Genomic DNA, 19,263 nt, shown 5'->3' on the forward strand with positions numbered 1-19,263 from the left:
CCAGTTTTTCCTGAACTTGGCAAAGTGCTACATAAACTTTGCCCAGAGGGCCACTCGCATGAAGAATAAATGTAGAGTTTAAAAGTTCAACTGCATGTTGTTAAGGCAAACAATAACATAATTTCAGAAGGAAGCATCTAGAACTATGTTATATTAAGGAGGTGAGTTAGTGCATTTTCTAGAGGAATTCACATTTGAGTTAAGGCTGTGCGTTCTGTTAAATACAAAAAAAGGTTGAAAGGAGAAGAAGGGGTAGGAAAGAAGGCAAGGATTTCTGTACAAAGTAAATTTGGCATACAAGAGAGAGTTCAGTGTAGAGAGGGCTGTGTATTTATCACTTGAACTAGGCTTGTAATCTTATTGTGCTGTGAGGAGTTTATAAAACTGTAGAATACCCTAAGTTTGAAGGGACCCGTAAGGGTCGTTGGGTCCAACTCCTGGCTCCAACACAGCACCACACAAAATCCAAACCCTGTATCTGAGAGCAGTGTCCAAAGGCTCCTTGAACTCTGGCACTTGGGGATGTGCCCACTGCCCTGTGCAGCCCGTTCCATGCCCACCTCCCTGTGCTGCAGTCCCTGTCCCTGACCCCCAGCTGCCCTCCCCTGACAGCTCCATGCCGTTCCCTCGGCCCTGTCGCTGTCACACAGCAGAGCTCAGCGCTGCCCCTCCGCTCCCTGTGAGGAGCTGCAGCCGCTATCAGGCCTCCCCTCAGCTCCTCTCTCTGCGCTGAGCAAACCAAGGGACCTCAGCCACTCTTCACACATCTTGCTCTGCAGACCCTTCCCCATTTTCATAGCCCCAGCCTGCACCCAGTGCTCAAGGTGAGGCTGCAGAGCAGGACAACCCTTCCCTTGCCTGGTGGCAGTGCTGGGCCTGATGCACCCCAAGGTATGGTTGACTTTCGTAGCTGCCAGGGCACATTGCTAACTCAAGTTCAACTTGCTTTTGGCCAGAGAGCACAGTCTGTGGGGCTGCTCTCCTGCCTCTTATCCCTTACTCTTTACATACAGCTAGGATTGCCCCCTTCCAGATTCAGAACCCAGCGCTTGCCAATGTTAAGCATCATAGATTCTGGCTGCCAGCTTGATGTAGCTCCATTTGTCTTATAGCTGTTTGAGCCCAAGTTATTCGGTTGCGTCCTGTCTGAAAACCAAATGTAAACTTCTAAAAAGACTGTCCAATGCAATGCATCTATGAAAGAATGAGTATGAGTTTGCCGTTTGAAAACAGTTTGGATGTATAGCATTTTAAACAATAGCATTGCTTTTTGTCTCTTCCAATGTTGGAAGTTCTGGACCTATTCTTGCTTCTTTTTACTTGAATCTTGTGTTGTGGAAACATGGTATTCAGGAAGCCACTGCAGTCCTCTTCTGTGAAACTGTCAAATTACACCGTGATGTTTTGCTTTATCAGATTTAAGTGCTCCTTTCCTACTGTTTTGTATTGTATTTCTGCATCTTGTCTTCACAAAAATGACGTGTATATTCCCCTGATAACTTTGAACTTCCAAATTCAGACCATTTCCGTAGGTCACATAAGTTCTTCTGTTTTACCTGCCTCAGGAGTATTGATAATGTTCTTTGAATTTTTTTGTAATTCTTGTTTTTTTGAAGGTCTTGGTGCCCCTGGTTCTGCTACAGCAATTTCTGATGGAATTAACTAGAAGAGGCCAGGAACCACTGAGTGCACTTGTGAACTTTGGAGTGACGTATCTAGAAGACTATTCTGCAGACTATATCATTCAACAAGGAGGTTGGGTAAGAAGATAAAGTTGAATTTGCATGTTTTATTCAAAGCTTATTTCTAAGCATGGTGCTAGCATTGAAAGCTAAAAGGAGTTGATGGAAATAAATCTGTGAGAGGATGCCTCAGGAAAAGAAAAAAAAGGCAAGAGGTTACAACCATATTGTTCATGCAGTTGGAAAGGGGTCTGTCAGGCAGTAATGTATTTCACCTCTCTACCCTAAGGCAGAACTGACTTTTACCCATTCGTTGCTTCTATTCACATGAAAGATCTGTGTGATTGGATATCACAATTTCCGCAGGCAGTTTGTTCCAGTTCTTTGCATGTCTGGTTTGTTAAATTGCTGTTGATATAGAAAATGTCCTCAGAAGTGAAGTCATAGTTTCCATACACTGCATGTCGAGATGCTAATACACTGCCACATGGTTGAGCTTTTGTTTGAATGCTCTTTCCTGTTAATATACAGAATTACGTTTACATGCAGATACTCTTAGCAAAAGAGATACCGTGCCTGAGAGCATCATCTTTTTAATCTTATCTGCATGCTACAGTGACTGTTGCAAATGGTCTATGCTTTTTTCCTCCTCTTAAATTTCAGAGGGTTTTTAGCAGATAACTAATTGGGGAGCACTTAGTACAGAAATGCCAAGAGGTATGAATTTATTTTTATAATAAGTGACAAAGTAGCTAACATAGATTGAATTTTACATAGGAACAATCAAGATCTCTTTGTGTTGCATTTCCTCGTAGAAATCTTTAGATTCATGGTAACCGATGTTCCAGAGTCATGGCCTGCTAAGCAAGTTGCATTTTAAAATACATCAGATAGCTCACAGCTGTTGAGCTGTGTCTTGAAAGCAGAGCTTTGCTAAAGGAGGTTGAGCTTTAGATTACTGGGCTTGGGAGGGATACCAAATTTGAATGGAATTAATCTGGGATTAGGAAAATGCAAGTTGATTTATTATAAAAAATAAAGCTCTTCAGGAAAACCCAGTGATTAAAAAGCATTAGTAGGAAAAATCTCATTTGAATTGCGCCTCAGATTTCATGAGTTTACCTGAAATTTTCTGTAGGAGTAGTTAGTTCCAGAATTTCTGTATGTCTGTACCTCCCTAAAAGCTTTCACTTCTTGGCAATTGTGGTTAATAGTGTTCAAAACCTCTTGGGGGTGGGGTGGGAGGGTGGAGGGTTTATCTTTAATGGACAGAAAAACCGAACAGCATGCATCCGAATGACCTTGAGTCACTGATAAATGCATTTCCATTTCAAAGTCTTTTTCTCACAGGGAAGGCACTTACTTTTGACTGTTGTGGTTTAAGCTGGCAGGTGGCTGAGCACCACAGTCTTTTGCTTACTCCTTCCCCTTCCCAGTAGGGTGGGGAAGAGGATCAGGGAAAAAAAAAGGTGGAACTCATGGGTTGGGATACAACTATCTACTAGGATGGAGTGAAGGAAAATGATAACATTTATGACAGTATGTATGTGTGTGTGTATGTATGTTTATATATATGCATGTATATGTATGAATGTATATAACAAGTGTTGCACAAGCAATTGCTCACCACCCCCTGACTGATGCCCAGCTAACCCCCTGAGCAGCGGAAGAGAGAGAGAGAGACCCTCACCCCCTTCAAGACTGCTTCTGCATGATGTCACATGGTGTGGAATATCCCTTTGGCCAGTTGCAGTCAGCTGAACAACTTGGGTCCTTTGCTAGAATGGCCTTGGCTCTCTACAGCACTGCTTAGCAGCAACTGTAAACAGCGGTGTGTTATCAACATCGTTTTTCCTCCTAGAACCAAAATACAGCATCGTACCAGACACTCTAAAGAAAAACAGTTCCATCCCTGCTGAAACTAAGACATCAACTTTAAGAGGAGTGGGTAGTAGTGTTATTTTGTCTTTGTGGTTTTGTTTTGTTTTGTTTTGTTTTTTATCTCAGGAAGGTAGTGATCTGTTTTCTAGCCCCCATGTGAGGCCTGCTATAAACATACTTAATACAGCACAAAGCCTCTGAACACAGCAGCTTTCCAGCATAGCCTCCGAGGGAGGGGGATGTGCTTTGTGTTTGTGTGACTGTGCATGTATGTACAGATCTGGGTAGTCTGCGTTTAATGGGCTACAAACTTGTCTGTATACATCCACTCAGGCATAAAATCAGACTGACATAAGCGGTGCAGCAAACAAGCCAGAGCTATTTTTGAAACAGCAGAAGAGGCGAGGAAAGAGGCAAGGTGATGAAAATCCTTTCCAACTGAATTAACGTAGCCATGCTAACCCTTTGTGAGTTGCTGTGGGCATGGGGCTTGAGGCCCCCCTTGTTTGCAGTTTTACTTGCAGAAAGGGAATGTATGGTTTTACTGTCTTCTGTTTCCTATAAGGAGAATGTTCATTTCTATAGGGTGAGGTTCTTCTCAGTTTGTTCTGAATCTGTGGGATTGTATTCTGGGAACGTCCGTGCGAAGGGCAGGGAGTGGAAGATGTATGTTTTTGAGCAGGGCTGGGGGGAGCTGCACGGCAGGCTGTTAGCTGTTACGCAAGTGTTTTGAATTCATAAGAGAGGCATCTGCCACAGGAGTGCTGTGTGCCAGATCAAGCTGTCAGTTATACTTTGCTAGTGCCATAAAGGCAGTTTATAAACCCAGGAGTCTCCGATGAATTATGATGTTATGACAGTAAGAGATTTGGGTTTTCCATTACTTCAAACATGTATTTCTTACGTATGACAGGTATTTTGCTTGAAACTGAAAAGATACTAGAACAGCCTACCTAGTGTTTTGTAGATGTGGAGCAAAGGAGAGCTTTATGGGAGCCTGTTTTTCAATGGTGAATTGAAAAATGTCTATAATCTTATCAGGTTCTCTTGCATCCCTTGGCACCGTGTAATTTGGGATCCTCAGTTTTTTGAGTGAAGCCTACCTTTGACAGAAGAAAAGTAGTCAGTGGGAAGAGCAGGGGCTAGCTGAGCCTGTCTGCTTTCCAAGCTGCTGTTCTGCAGAGTCAGAACACTCTGGAGTTGCATCATCCATTTGCTCTATAACACTGTGCTGCTGCTGTAGTGCTTGAAGAGCTCCTGGGATTCTGCCTGCATACAGGGTTTCAAGCTATTTGGTGGGCTCAGGAGTGTTGTACATCCAGGAAAGCATCTGACCGAGGACTATAAACAACAGTTATGAGAAGCAAAATTGCTAGCTCAAGGGAATAAAGATTGAAAAAATCGATAGTTGGGAAATAGATTTCAATAAATCAGCGTGGCTTGTGAGAAATGGGAAATTTGAGATGCCAGCTGTAAAGCCTCTAAGGTGAGAAGTATCCTTTGGATTTATTTATTTTTTTCTCTGTCATGTAGAGATGTAGTGATGAGAAGTGTTGAGCAGTGAGTGTTCCCTTCCCATTCTTCCTTCAGGCACTAGAATTTTTATTCCCTTAATTGTTAAATTAAAGGAGTGCGACTGTGTTGTAATGAGTGCTTATTAGGAGAATGGCTGGCATATTTTCACTTCGAAGTGCGTATGATATTCTGATGTTATGATTCTGGCTGTTGTGTAAGCCTTCTAAAAGGGCTGCCTGTCCTCAGTGTGTTGTGTTTGGATGCAGCTGTCACATAGATGTCGATGAATGAAGAGCTGAAACGACTACTCCATCTGGGTTACAGTCTCATAGATTTGCAGCTAGCTGCAAGCTGTGTTTAGAAGGCTGTAGGAAAGCAATGTAATCTTGCTTTCTTCTGGACATTCTCTGTTTTACACCAGCTGCAGGGAAGGGTTTTGATGTAGCACTAGCATTTTACTCTGCTTGACTTTACGTACGATCTCTCTTTGGAGCAAAAGCATGTTTGGCATTTCAAGTGCACTGAATAGCTGTGTGTGAGGATAGACATTTCTTTCTTCTGATGCTGTTTTGATCCCAAATGAATCCTAGAATCCAGTTTCCTTATCATTTTGAACCACCACAAACCAATTCCCAGCTTGATTTGGCAGTAATTTCATTCTTCTGTTTCCAGAGACCAATGTTAGGGCTCAACAGACTGACGTGCAGTGTACACACTCTCCCCTCCCATCTCCTCCTATCCCCTCCCTTTCCCTCCTCTTACTTCCCCTCCCTTTTTCCTCTGTCTGACTTCTCCAGGACTGAATGCTGCTGCATCAGAAGCAATTCTTGGTCTCCTGCAAAAGTGCACAGTAAGGCCAGTCAGTTGGTAAGGTTTTTTTTCCTCTTCCTTTCCCATCCCTCCTTCCAAATAATTTATTTCTTCTCAAGCTCTGTATATTATGATTTTTAGTGGCTAGATTTCATATATCTGAGGATGTATATAAAGAGGAAAAAGCATAAGATTACTTGGAAGCTAGGTGCTTTTTCCCAGGTTCTCTCTCCTGTTACAAGCCTACCTGCTTTTCAGTTGTTTGAAATGTGAAATGAGTGCATGGTCAGGCTCAGCTGGTAACCTTCTCTCAATGGGAGGCTGCTATTTGTATTTTTGACAATAGCTGAAATTGTCTCTGCCCTCCCAGTGTTCCCGTCTCAGGATGTTCAGATCTGAATTTGAGTTTGACTAGCCGTTGCATGTGTTGAAGACTATAAATTTCCTTGAAGTGTGCATAGTGTTAATAGTTTCTTATCTTTAGAAGGGCTGTTCTTTCTCTCCTGTGTTTTGATTTGGGATTTTCTGCTGTTCTTGACATTATCTTTGCTGCTGTTGATCGAATAATCTGTGTGCTGGAGTCTGTTAACTGTCTGGACAAGGGTAAAGAGGCACTTGTCATCCCAGGGAAAGGAGGCAGGCAGCTTGTGCAACTGGAGCAGCAGTCCAGGTGTCTGCCTTGAGAATGACAATGCAAAAACAGACAGACCTTCTACGCTGGAGGAAGGAGAAGAAAATTTAACATGGTAGAGATGCAAAAAAGGGCAATCTAATTAGAGAAGTTTTATATAGGAATTTTCCTTTCAAAATAATTATAGTTTATTTCTGTCTCGGAAAATGGCAATGAAATATACACTTTTGTTTATGTGTAACTTCTTTAGTACAGGAAAAGATTTTTTTAGGCACTGTGGCTGAAAGAGAAGGAGCTTAAATGGCAAATGACTGAGCAACTAGGTCTCCTTGTCTTTTTTCCTTTCAGCAGCTTCAAATCAGTCTGTCTAAAGAAGTCGTCTCTAAATTACTGATTTTGCTTCAGCATACACAGCTAAGATTAAAGCCTCATGAGCTGTTGCTTTGGAATTGGCACTCTGCAGGTAGTAGAGGTTATGCTGGAGGACAGGGAAAAGTAATAGGATTCATTTCTGCAGGCTGTTCTAGCCAAAACAGTCCTTGAAGGGGGTGAAAGTAGTGTCTATAATATCAGTGTGGTTTATTTGGTTCAGATGAACAGTTGATTGTCTTCTTTTTTTCCCCCTTCCCCCCATTCTTTTAATAGAACGTTTTAAGTCTGATACAGTTCTGTTTGTGTATTCTGCTCTGTTTTTCTTGTCTCCACCTACCTTAAGTTTCATGAAGATGCATGTGAATGAACGTCTCGGGGGCTTTTAATGCCGCTGTTATTTTTGAGCTGTTTTAGACCTGAGGTTTGTGAGCTCATACTCTCAGCTCTGGTGAAACTTGTTACTGTGGGAAATTTGCTTATTTCATCAGAGGGAGCTCTCTTGGGATTCCAGGATGTGGGCAAGTTCATAATTCATTGCCTCCTGTTTTTCAGACACTAGATTTTTAAGCACAAATGCAGCTGATGGTTTCCTATTACTTATACTGCTGCTGTGACACTGATGTGTAGGAAAAAAATCACTGAGCCTCATCTCGTTTCTCTTTGATAAATTATGTTACAAGGTAAAGGGAATACTCCAGCCTGAGGAACTTCCTAGCTATGTTGAGTGTTTTGCATTATTTTTATCATAGTAAATATTGCTGTTCTGGAACATTCCACTTCCTGACAGCATTTTTTCCTGTACTGCAAGGGGTTTTCTTGGGGATTTACATAGAATCTCAGAATGGCTTGGGTTGGACAGGACTTGAAAGATCACCCAGTCCCAACCCCTGCCGTGGGCAGGGCTGCCACCCAGCAGCTCCAGCTGCCCAGGGCCCCATCCAACCTGGCCTTGAATGCCTCCAGGGATGGGGCACCACACCTTCTCTGGGCAGCTGTTCTAAGCATACTCAAGGCCCTCCTCTGGACCCACTCCAACAGCTCCACATCTTTTTTTTTGTGCTGGAGGCCCCCGGATGCAGTACTGCAGGTGGGACCTCACAGGGCAGAGCTGAGGAGGACAATCCCCTCCCTTCTCTCTGCTGCCACCTCTCTGTTGATGCAGCCCAGAACACAGTTGGCCTTGCAGGCTGTGGGTGCACACTGCTGCTTCATGTCCAGCTTTTCATCTGCTGGAATACCCAAGTCCTTTTCTGCAGGGCTGCTCTCAGTCCATCTGGTTGTAGAGAAAACAGGGAAAAGGCACCATAGTGGCAGAATAGATTTCTTTTTTTTTTCTTCTCCCACAAGGTGGCACTCCTCTCTGACCCCTATGCACAAAATTTTTCCTGTTCTGGATGCAATCAAGATTTGGGGTATATTGCTGGCTTGCTTGGCTCTACAGCTTTTCTGGCTCTTTTTCTTTGTTTTTTGAGGCTTAATTTCAAATGATTTGCCTACCCAAACCATTCCTTGTGCAGACAGTCAGCTGTTGAAACTGTAGACCAGTCAAGCTTTTCAGAATATTAAAACACAAGTAAAATCTCTGTGTTTAAAGTTATGGGGAGGTGATGTGAAGGAAATGATGTAATACTGGTCAAGTTGGTGATAATGTAGGGGACTTAATTTTGTCTTTCTGGTTTCCAGTTCTTAAACACCTAATCTCCTCACAGCTAGTGATTTCTAGTCGCAGCTTCTGCAGCAATTAGAAACAGTCATTTTAGATGCATTTGCTCTTGTGGACTTACAAGGCTGGGCTTTTGAAGTCTTCCCTAAGGTGAAGTAAGTGCTCTGTTAGGTGCATTCATGGGTATCTCTTTCCATTCTTTAACAACACCTCCTTTACAGACATAACACTGCTTTTCTAGGGGAAAAAAAAGGTTGTTATCTTTGAGACAATCAGAATTTAATTTGTTTCCACCAGAAACAGCCTCACATAAATGAGATTTAAATTATTATACTGGTAAGTAAGATTTTCTTTTCTTATGCATCGTTTTTGTTATATACCTACCTTAGTAAATCAGTTTGTATGAAATTAATAACAGACTAATTAGAAGACTATGAAAAACAGTACTGTTGTTGTCATGAGCATCAGTTTCTAGGTCTTGAATTTTTATTTTTCTGTTTACTGTCTTGAAATCATAATTGAAACCGAGATATGATTTTAAGTAATTCCTAAGTTCTGACTATATGTTAAAGGTTGGCAGTGTTCTGGATCCACTGCTGAGACTGCTTTTCAGCAAAGTTCAGATTACTGATGCTTGCTTAGATCCCCATAGATCACATACAGTGATTGGCTTCTGGAGCTTCAATTTCTGTCTGCAGTTCTCAACAGAACTAAGTTTATCCTTTCCTCAAGGCTGCTGCATGTACTGTGGACCATCCTGTTTATGTTCAAGCTAAGAGGGGAACTGTCTGGTTCTCCTTCCCCTTACTATGACTTGTGCCAACTCTTCCCTCAAGTGGCAGTAGTTGGAATCAGGAGTGGTGGTGCAGCGTGGTGCAGTGAAGGACGTCCTCTGGCTTCTGTGTAAGAATGCTGGAGGAAAAGCACTCTGAGTTTACAAGTGTCCCATCCATCATTTAAAAAAGCAGAACTTGGATTTTTCTGGTCTGGAGCAGTAGATGATCCCTTCATTTACAATAGATAAAGCAGATAAAGAAAGACATATGTACTTTTTTTTTTAACCATTAAATCAAAACAGTTTGGCTTATATAAGGCCCAAAGTTATTAAAAATCCTTCCAAATGTTCCATCCTGTCCTGAATTAATCTGTTTGTTGGAGCTTTGCTTCTGGGTCACATCTGCAGATGAATCAAAAGAACTGTCCTGAATGTCATTCAGTTTTTATTGCTGCTGCTTTAAAAGAAAAACACAACACATACACACAAAAATTCAAACCCCAACCAAATCAGTAGTAAATCCTGGCTTTATCCTCTTAATTTGCTGAATTAACTCTTAATTCAGCTTAAGAAATGTTAATCATCTATCCTAAAGAATGTTGGACTGTTGGACTTCTCAATTAAAACTTCATAAACATTTAGTGAACTATTGGAATTACACATTGATGCTCAATACGTTGGCTTTCCACCTTGTTTTCACTGTTGGGCAATCAGTTTCTTCAGGCTTAGAGAGTTCTGTCCCCAAGGCATTGACATGAAAGTGAAGTTGTCTGTGACAACTTGCTGCAGAAAGGGCTCACCTGGGCTTTATAAGGCTCTGATTTACAGGGAGGCAGTCGCTGATCACGTCCTTTTCAGTAAAGCATGAGCCTCTTAGGCCCATCCATTCTGATGAAGACAAGGTGGTTGTGTGGTTTCTACAGGAATTAATGAAGGCTTCAATGCCCATGTTCCCCCTTTGCTGTCCCTTCTTCATTCCCTTACCCTTTCCAAAGCAGTTTAGCATGTTACCCCATGTTACGTGCACAGATTTTACCTGTGTTCTGTGAATGATATCTCTCCAGTTGAAAGTGCTTCAGCAAATCATATGGCATTTAAAAATTACCCCAACTCGGGAATAACTAATGCCTCATCCTTACATGTCAGCATTGCTTCCAGCAATCATATCACACTGAGCTAAGGTATTTTGCTTGGTCTGGGGGAGCTGCAGGTCCGCATGGTTGCTGTGATGGTACTCTGTGCTATTTGTTTATCTTTGCCAAACCATTTGTGGGTGCCCCATGAAGAATGACCTCATTGCGGCTCTCACCTGCAGCATTCAGGCTCTGTAGCCTCTACATTTGCTCCCACTTCTTGGGTCTTCTCTTTCATTGCCCTTACATTACAATGCTGCTTGCTTCTTCTTCAGTGACAGAGCTCTGTTTTGGTTTAATGGTGTGCAGTGCATTTGGAAAAAAAAAATGGGTTTCATAGTGAAGCACAACTTTTGAGAGGGTACCGAAGTCTTGAGTTTTCAGTCAGTGCTGATAGAAGAGAACTTGCTTTGGATTTGTTGGTGTATATGGGGTGTCTGACCACTTTATGAATGTAATGCTTTATTGCTTTATATATCCTTCTGAATCGAGACTTTGCCTCCACCTTTTAACTACTTAGTGAAGGACATGATCACTTTCAGCCTTCCTCCTGAAGATTTATGTGTATCATTTCTTTGCAGAGTTTCTGAACCTGTCACTGATCCAGGTGATCCATATATGTACCCAAGCAATTTAAAGGAATTTATGAAGATAAGTTCCTTTAGTGTTCTGCCAATTTCTTCTTTTAGTGCATAATTATCTTCCAAAAGTCCGTGGGCCGAGAAGATGAGATTCAGATCCTGTCCCTGCCAAGATACATTGTGAAGTCTTTATGTTCTCAGTGCAGGCTGTAGTACAGGCACTGTTGTACTGAAGGGTCCAGAAATGAGACCATTGAATTTGGTAAAACAGCAGGGTGTTGCTGGGGAATGAATAGAGAAACCTCACTCCTATGCTCACTCTGAGGTATGCTGACCCCTTTTCACAAGGTTTATTGATGTGATGATAATTCATGCCATGAGAGATTAAAACGTTACTGCCCGTGAGTTCCCCAGATCTCTCAAGTCCCACTTCAGTGCTTTAGCCAGAGGTCCGTTCCTGCTTCATTTGCTCTTCAGTTAGTACAAGTGATGAACAGTGTTTGCTCTTTCTCTCCTGTGCCTGCATGCTCTGTTTAGTTCTGTTTTGTTCTGTTGGTGTGGAGATCCTTCCCTCTTCCAGAGGCTCTGTGCAGGCAGAGCCTGGCCCATCACGCTTCTCAGGGAGAGAGCGCTTTGCTTCTGGCCTCGCTGCTATCAGCTCTGCTGATATGCCCACTGAAGGTTAGAAACCATTCACTTGTAGGCACTGAATTCCTTGCGTGTTAGGAACTGAGTGATGACTGGGAGTTACCAAGGCTGAAATGCATTTTCCTTCTACTCTGGAAGCAGGGCACTGGGATAGATAGAGCATTTTTTGGCATCAGTGTGAGCAAGAGCAGCTGCTGGCTTCCATCTACCCTCAGTCGCACACTGGAGCGTCTTGGCAGACCTAACTGGAAACTGATCGGGTTTAAAAACAACTCATCAGGATAAACAGTATGTTTATTTTTAATTTGGAGCTGTTCCTCGTCAGATCACTGCTTGGATCCACACAAAAGTTGTGGATAACCAAAGAGGTATCTCAGTGCCATAGGTGAAGGACGAGCAGAACCAAGACCCCAATTCATACGTGTCGGAAAGGGTTTAAAAGAGGGGGACAACTGCCTGGAGTGCTTTGGGGCACCTTTTGATTGTGGAGTGGGGCAGGGAGAAGGAAAAATAATGGATTTTTTTTTTTTTCTTTCCAGTGCTTTATGTTATGATGGGACTGTACAGGAAACCTTGATACTTGTGAAAAGAATTTGTACCGGCAGGGCTGCGGTTCTGTAGGAACTGGCAAAATGCTCAAACTGGCAAATGGTTTTGTTAGGAGCAAGGGGGTAATCGAATCTTTGCTTCTGGCCTCACAGACAAACTCTGGGGTTCCTCTCAGCCCCTAGCTACTGATTCTGTGTTTGTGTTATCACACCCATTGTAGGTTGTTCTGCGCATAATGTATTTTTCCACTTGTAATTTTCATCTTGAGACAAACCTCTTCTGTGGTACGAACTCAGCAGCCCACCCATGGCTAGTTGTTCTGTTCTCTGGGTGTCCCTCTTGCATTGGCTGGGTTTTGTAGTCTCCTCCAAAACGTAGGTTAGACGAATCCTGCTTCTCCAGAGGCCCTCTCACTTTGCTGTCAGCTTCGTTAGATTTCCAGGCATCCTCTTTCATCCCATACAGGGCACGTAATGCTGAAATCATTGCTCACACGTTGTGTCCTTTTCATTCATAGGGGACGGTCTTTAGTTTGGAATCTGAAGAGGAGGAGTACCCCGGCCTCATCGCAGAGGACAGTAATGATATCTACATTCTGACCAGTGACAACTCAGGCCAGGTGAGCCCCCCAGAGTCCCCGACGGTGACCACGTCGTGGCAGTCAGAGAGCCTGCCTGTCTCCCTGTCAGCAAGCCAGAGCTGGCACACAGAGAGCCTGCCTGTCTCCCTGGGGCCGGAGTCCTGGCAGCAAGTGGCCATGGATCCTGAAGAAGTCAAGAGCCTGGATAGCAACGGTGGGGCTGAAGAAAGGAGCGAGAACAACTCTTCTAACTCCGACATCGTTCACGTGGAGAAGGAAGAGATACCAGAGGGGATTGAGGAAGCAGTGGTGTCAGCAGTCGCTGCAGAGACCGTGCAGGCAGCGTTTCCAGAAACCCCTGCTTCTTTACAGGAAGTAAAACCTCAAGCTGAAATTGTTGCTGTAGAAAAAGCACATCCCTCTGCACGTCGTACAAAACAGGAGAAGGGAAAAGTGGCCGAAGAGCTTGTTGAACCTGAGATCCCCGTGTTAAGTAAACCTGTCCCAAAGTTAACCCCATCGGAAGAAAAGGCTGCACCAGAACCTGAGAAAATACTGCTTCCAGGGGAAAAAAAAGTGGGGAAAGAAGGCCCTTTGGAAGAAATAGAAGAGAAATCCTCCACTGCAGAGGAGAAGCCTATCTTATTGCCAGAAGGGAAATCGATATTGCTGTACGGTGGGGCTGCTGCGGTAGCCATATTGGCTGTGGCAGTCGGAGTAGCGCTGGCGCTTAGGAAAAAGTAAGAGCTCTCTTGAGGAGGAGGAGGGGGAGAGAGAAGCGAGCGCAATCCAATTGTTGTAGTTGTGTTACCTAAAGGTTGAGCTGCCTGCTGTGTAATTGGACATTTGAGTAATGGTGACGGGGTGAGGTCATTCAATAAGCCTCCAGCTATGGACAATCACGTTTTTAGTAGAATTGGGGCGGGGACTGGTTTTTCCTGATTAAAGTACAGGGGTATTTTTAAAGAAAAAAAAAAAACCAACAAAAACAACACAATAATAAATTCTGCAAATGTAAGAACTTAAGTGCAGGTGCTGAGGAACGGGGTGCTCGTACTCGAGGAACTGGAACAGAGAATTCCTGGGGAAGGGTAGAGCCAGCTGCTGCAAACCCCTGGATTTTTTGGCTTCTCCAAGCGACTGCTGCTGCAGCTGTGCTGTCCTGTCACTTCCCTGCGCTTCCCGAGCCCTTCCTAGCCCAAGTCCTGCAGCGAGAGGCTGGTCTCCTTCTAGCTCAGCTTCCTCTCAGGTACTGCACTGCTCCTTGTAACCTCGCAGGTTCCTCTTAAACCCCAGCAGGAGAGTGCTTATTCTTACCTCTTCGCTCCCACCCGTTCTGGCCCTTAACAGTTTCTGAAGCCTCCATACAGATGCTGCCTCTCTGTAGCAGTACTCGCTCTGAGCACCCCGTGTTCTGCAGGGAGAGGTGCACACAGCACCTGCTGCTGTGGGGCAGGGTGGGAGGGCCGCTGCGCTTGGCTGGTCTGGGAACCCATCTGCCGTGTTCCTGCCCACCTCACTGCCACCCTTCAGATAGTGGAGTTGCACAGCTTTCACTGGACACGGTGCCATTCGGTAAGCACTTGGATACCAGAGTGTATTCAGCAAAGGTGTGGCAAAACTGTGTGCGAGGAAGGCGGATGCCTCCGTGAGATTTGCAGGTTCAGTGCTCTTTTGTCCTGTGTCATGCTGCAGTCTGTATTGTCTTTCACAGGTTAAGCACAGGGGGTATGTAGTCCTACTGTGGTTTTGGTGACAGAATCCCACGTATATAAAGCAATGGATTCTGGTCACTAAGCAAAACAGCATTAAACACCTTTCCCTATTTGCCCGTTCCCAAGCTGACCTGGAGTGTTGTGCAGTGCAATTTCTTTTGCGACTCTGAATGTGTAACAGTTGGGTGACATTTGCAGGTTCACAAATGATGAGAATTTAACTGTGGAAAAAGCAAATCCCTCTTCCTGCAGACACAACGCTTCAGGTGTGTGCAAGGAGAAGCCTTTAAGGCACTGCTGTACCAACAGAGCCGGCCACAAGCTTTCCTTTTGGAGCGTGTTTGTGTCCCTCCTGCTCTGTACTGCAGCTCTATGCGTAAGGTCGCAGATTGTCCAGGCAGAAATAGTGATGCATCTCTGAGGGCTGATGCTGGCACTGTGGCTTAGAGCAGGTGGAGATAGGGGAAAGGGGACTCGGGATAATGTAAAAATCAAAATGTGAGCTTACGGTAAGCTTACTCTTCATAAAGCACAAAGACAAGGTACTTTATCTCTAAACAACCTTATCTAGAGTATTTCCTGCAATGAGCCTGTTTCTTAAGTGATCTGAAAATCCAGAGATTTTTAGCACATTCTGTTTCAGCTTGTTGTTGGTCCCATCCCTATCCCATTCATGCTGGTAAGTCAGTAAGAAGCTGGCAGAGTCTGGGGAATTCTTTGTTTAAGGTTTTTTGAGAATGGATTTTGTAGAAAACTTCTCAGGTTTGGATTTGTGTGACTTTGAATGCTGAAAGGAAGGACTGTTACGTGTGTACCCCTGCTAGGAGGGGAGCCCCAGCTCAGGTGCTGTGGATCAGCAGTGTGTGGGTCAGAGATGGCTTTTCTGTGTTTAAAAGGGAGCAAGCTGGCCTTAAATAAACCAAAAAGCACCACCAACAACAAAACCCAAAACATAAACTATATTGCAAAATGTAATTGGCTTCGTGTGCTCCTTCTGACATGTAAGAACATATAGAGTTTTGCTTCATTTCACATCCAGCAGTGTTCATGGATGAATGATGCAATAGGTGAGGGCAGTTGCTTATTGCCTTGTGGCAGGGCCTGCTTTGAGGTCCCACAGGCTGGGATGGGGTTCCCCTCTACTGCTGCTTTGCTGATGGCTGCTGTGTCCCTGCTGTTCTTGTGGGCATGGGGCTGCTTTAACCCCAGCTGCATCCTCTCCTTTCTGAAGGCGAGGCATTGACATGGGGGAAGATGCCCCATCTGCAGCCACTCAGTGGGTTGTGTCCCTGGATCTGCTCTGAAGCAGAGATGGATGTTTTGGATATGCTGGACAACTTGTGTGCACCTGAGGGGTAAAGTCATTCTTTGGCTCTTCTCTTTAGGTGGTTATATTGCTAGTAGTGCAGGAGGTGGGTGCAGGGCAGATGACAATGCGTCTGCCAGGGAAACATTTCTTACACAAAGGGCCCAATGGAGCATTAAATAAGAAGTGTCTTCTCTCTTATATAGCAGCAGCAGAAGTAAGGAAGACAAATGCTTTGGGGATTTTTTTAAAGCGTTTTCAGAGTGGGGTTTTCAGAGTGTGGGGTATTTTGCAGCATTTAGTGGAGCGCCAGCTGCATTTTGGTTGCTTGGTCCCTTCTTTACATACTTCCCATCTTTAGGGCCTTAGAGAAATATCTGACAATTCAAAAAGAGTTTGTACCTTCTTCTTCCCCAGTCCCTGTAACCTAAAAGCATGTTTAGACAGAAAGTCTGCCGTGTGTCCTCTTTCCCTCTAGGAACACTTCATTAGCTGGAAAGGTCGCTTACAGACTCGAGTGCTGAGCCTGTTGTGCTTGGTCAGCACTGGAGCAGGCCCAGGGGAAGTCACCAGAAGGTTGTGTAGCCTTAGCAACAGTGTTCTTATTGAGCTGGGTGCTGGGCTCCTTGCACTACTGCAGGTGTGAATTAGGGAACGGAGAGGCTTTCTCCTATCTTCAAGCACTCTGAAGTTATCCTTAATTTTAATCAGCCTGGTCTGATTACCTTGAAGTGGGTGAGGCAACCTCTTTTTAGTAGATCTCTTGCAGCAGGCAAAGGCAAGGCAGCGGACTATCTACTTATTTAAAAAAAAAGCATCTGGAATTATTCTCACTTGTGTTACTTACTCCCTTCCCAAAAGTGCCTCAATATGTCCTTGAGTGGCCTGTACCTTAACAAAGTATCTACCTTAGACCCATTTCTTCTTCACCTTATCCTTGTCTGCAGCACATCCGCAAGCTGAGATGATAAAACAAAGGGCTGGACCTGCAAAACGTGTGGAACGCTGCATTCTGCATGCCTCTGTGCACAGCTGAGAGACCTGGGTTGGAAGCTACAGCCTGAACTAAATGCATAGGGAACTACAGTGGGTAGCAGACTAAATAAGGAGCTGTCAGGAAAACGGCTTTAGAGATGAGGTGAAGCTTAACTTCCAGTTGTGCTTAACTCTAGGCTCTGCTTACCTGGGCACTGGGGCTGGGAACTGGGAAAGGTCTTTTTTTTCTTTCAGAAAACAAACCTGGAACAAGAACTGAAACCTGGAGTCCCAGTGTTGTAGAGCAGCCCAACCCACCCTCCTGTTGCAGCCACGTGCCGTGTGGGAGCATGGTGAGGGGATCCAGGCTGCTGGTCCATAGCATGACACAGCTGAGCCAGCTGCTTGGCTCAGTTGAAATCAGAATAGGGTGAGTAGGAGATAAATAACTTGGCTGCCCAGAATACTGAAGGTGGCTGGTGCCTAAAATACTAGGTCTAATCTCGTGATGAAGGAAGCCAGAGATGGCAAAGCAACCCAGGCTGCAGGCTTCTGACTGGTCAGATGTCAGTCCTTAAGCATCTGCCTGCTCCAGGTCTGAGCAGCAGCTCCTAGCAGTGGAAGTGTGGTCTTTTCTGTATTGCAGCAGGGTTTGGACAGCAGCAGTTTAACTTCAGGATGCTGTGGTACTGGCAGCTGGCTCCTTTCCTAACCTGCCTGCCTGTTGTCTTGCCTGGGGCTGTGCTCTGGGGGTGAAAGCTGTAGTGCTGAATGCTTTTGCACAGGGCAAGGTCTGTTGCCAGAATCCTGTTTCCTTTTTACGTAGCTCTGAACTCAACTAGGCTGACAATTTGGACTGTGTTTTTAAACTAATCAATGCTTTCTAATGGTCACAACTGGAAAAGAAAAGTGTTAAAGTTAGTTAGGTTAAAAAAGTTTAGTCTTTCCTTTCATTGTAATGATGTAGTCAACAAAATAATTGAGGTCATAAAGCTTTCCTTCCTTGAACCCACAGGGGTATGGCAGTCCTAGCAAAGCCCTGCTGAGGCAGGTGTTACTATCAGGCAGAAATCAACATGCTTCTGGCAGCACAGTCGTTCCTTCACTGAACCAGAACGAGCGCATGCTTTAAAATGTGTCTCTAAGAATGTAATTCCTAGATTGTTTAGCTGTGAATGTTTGGGAGGAGGGGAGGAGTGAGCACTCACCCCACCCACCATGGGTACACAGAGCCCAGGTCCTCCATAGAATGTCTCATTTTAGGCACAAAACATACTGAAAGCTGACTTGTCTTGTATGTTTTCTACTCCAGTAGGTCATAGACAGGAGAATGTGTTTCCCAGTGAAGCACGGAGCAGTGAGGCGCTTTACTGCCTGTACCTATTGAAGGCAGAAGCTGTGCATAACTCGTTTGGCTCAGTCTGCTTCACTTCAGTACTAGGAGGCTCCAAGAGCAGCAGCGCTTTGACTGTGTGCATCTGTGCTGTGCTTCAAAGTGCAAGCTATGTATTGCCATAAAAATAACAACAACCAAACAGGGTGGGAGGGGGTCACATGTAATCCACCAGCAGTCACTCTGGTCCTCCAAGCTCAGGCCCCTATGGAGCAGGATGTACAGCGCTCGCTTTATGCAAAGGCTCTGCAGCTGCTTGTGGTCATGGCTGGAGAACAAGAGCTGCACCAGCTTGGAAGGGGGCAGCTGCAACATTACCAATACAGCCAGGGGAACCAGAACACATTGCTCAGCTTCACCTCCTGTGTTAAATGACTTGGTCACTTTTTTCAGTCTCTTAGGTAGGCTGACTTGCTTCCTCCTGGGTAGAAGTCTATGGTATGCTGTAGGAGAGGGGGAGCTGCAGTTAGCTTCCAGTGGAAGCTGCTTTTGATCTCCCTGCAGTATCTGCAGGGGAGGCAAGGAACACTATTGAGTTGGACAGAACAAGCTGCAGAGGATGCATCTTATTGCTATACCTTTAGGGGGTCTCTCCCCATTTTTATCTTGCATTATAAGCTTTTATTCAAGTGTAAAGCTAAAACCCACTCGGGTTAAGTAGCAAAGTCTAATGGGACGGACTCCATGTGTACGTCTGGTCTTCCACCAGGCTTCTGCTGGCTGGCAGCAGGGAGTGCAGGTCCTGTTCCTGAGAGACTGAGCTGGGGGAAAAAGTCGAGCCTGGGCTGAGGGCAGCCCCTGCCCCAGGAACTGGTCATACTATTCCTTTTAATATGCAAGTGCAGCTCTCTTGGGGAAAGCTACCTAAAGCTTCTTGTGCCATTTGGTTAATAAAAGTGTTTCCACCTTTAAAAGAAAGTTATTTCCAGCTTCGTTGTTCTAGAATCAGTTTAAGTGAAGGGGTATATGCATTTTTCCCTCTACCACTGGGACACTGCTGTAAGACCATGCCCCCAGGTTGCACTTTAATAAATGGTACAGTTTTCAAAAACAT

At 44.6% G+C, this 19,263-nt stretch overlaps 1 protein-coding gene across 1 annotated transcript in view; it reads left to right on the forward strand.

The window, feature by feature from the left end:
• BCL2L13 (BCL2 like 13) overlaps nucleotides 1–19,262 on the forward strand; it is a 42,140-nt gene extending 22,878 nt beyond the window's left edge. Inside the window, exons 6-7 of the mRNA XM_048938486.1 lie at nucleotides 1,617–1,760; nucleotides 12,758–19,262. Of these exons, the coding sequence (XP_048794443.1) occupies nucleotides 1,617–1,760; nucleotides 12,758–13,564 (951 nt within the window). The 3' untranslated portion in view covers nucleotides 13,565–19,262. The remainder of the gene's footprint in view (nucleotides 1–1,616; nucleotides 1,761–12,757) is intronic.
• The last annotated feature ends 1 nt before the right edge of the window (nucleotide 19,263 follows it).

Source organism: Lagopus muta, chromosome 1, assembly GCF_023343835.1.
Source record: "Lagopus muta isolate bLagMut1 chromosome 1, bLagMut1 primary, whole genome shotgun sequence".
In the NCBI taxonomy this organism is placed as follows: Eukaryota; Metazoa; Chordata; class Aves; order Galliformes; family Phasianidae; genus Lagopus; species Lagopus muta.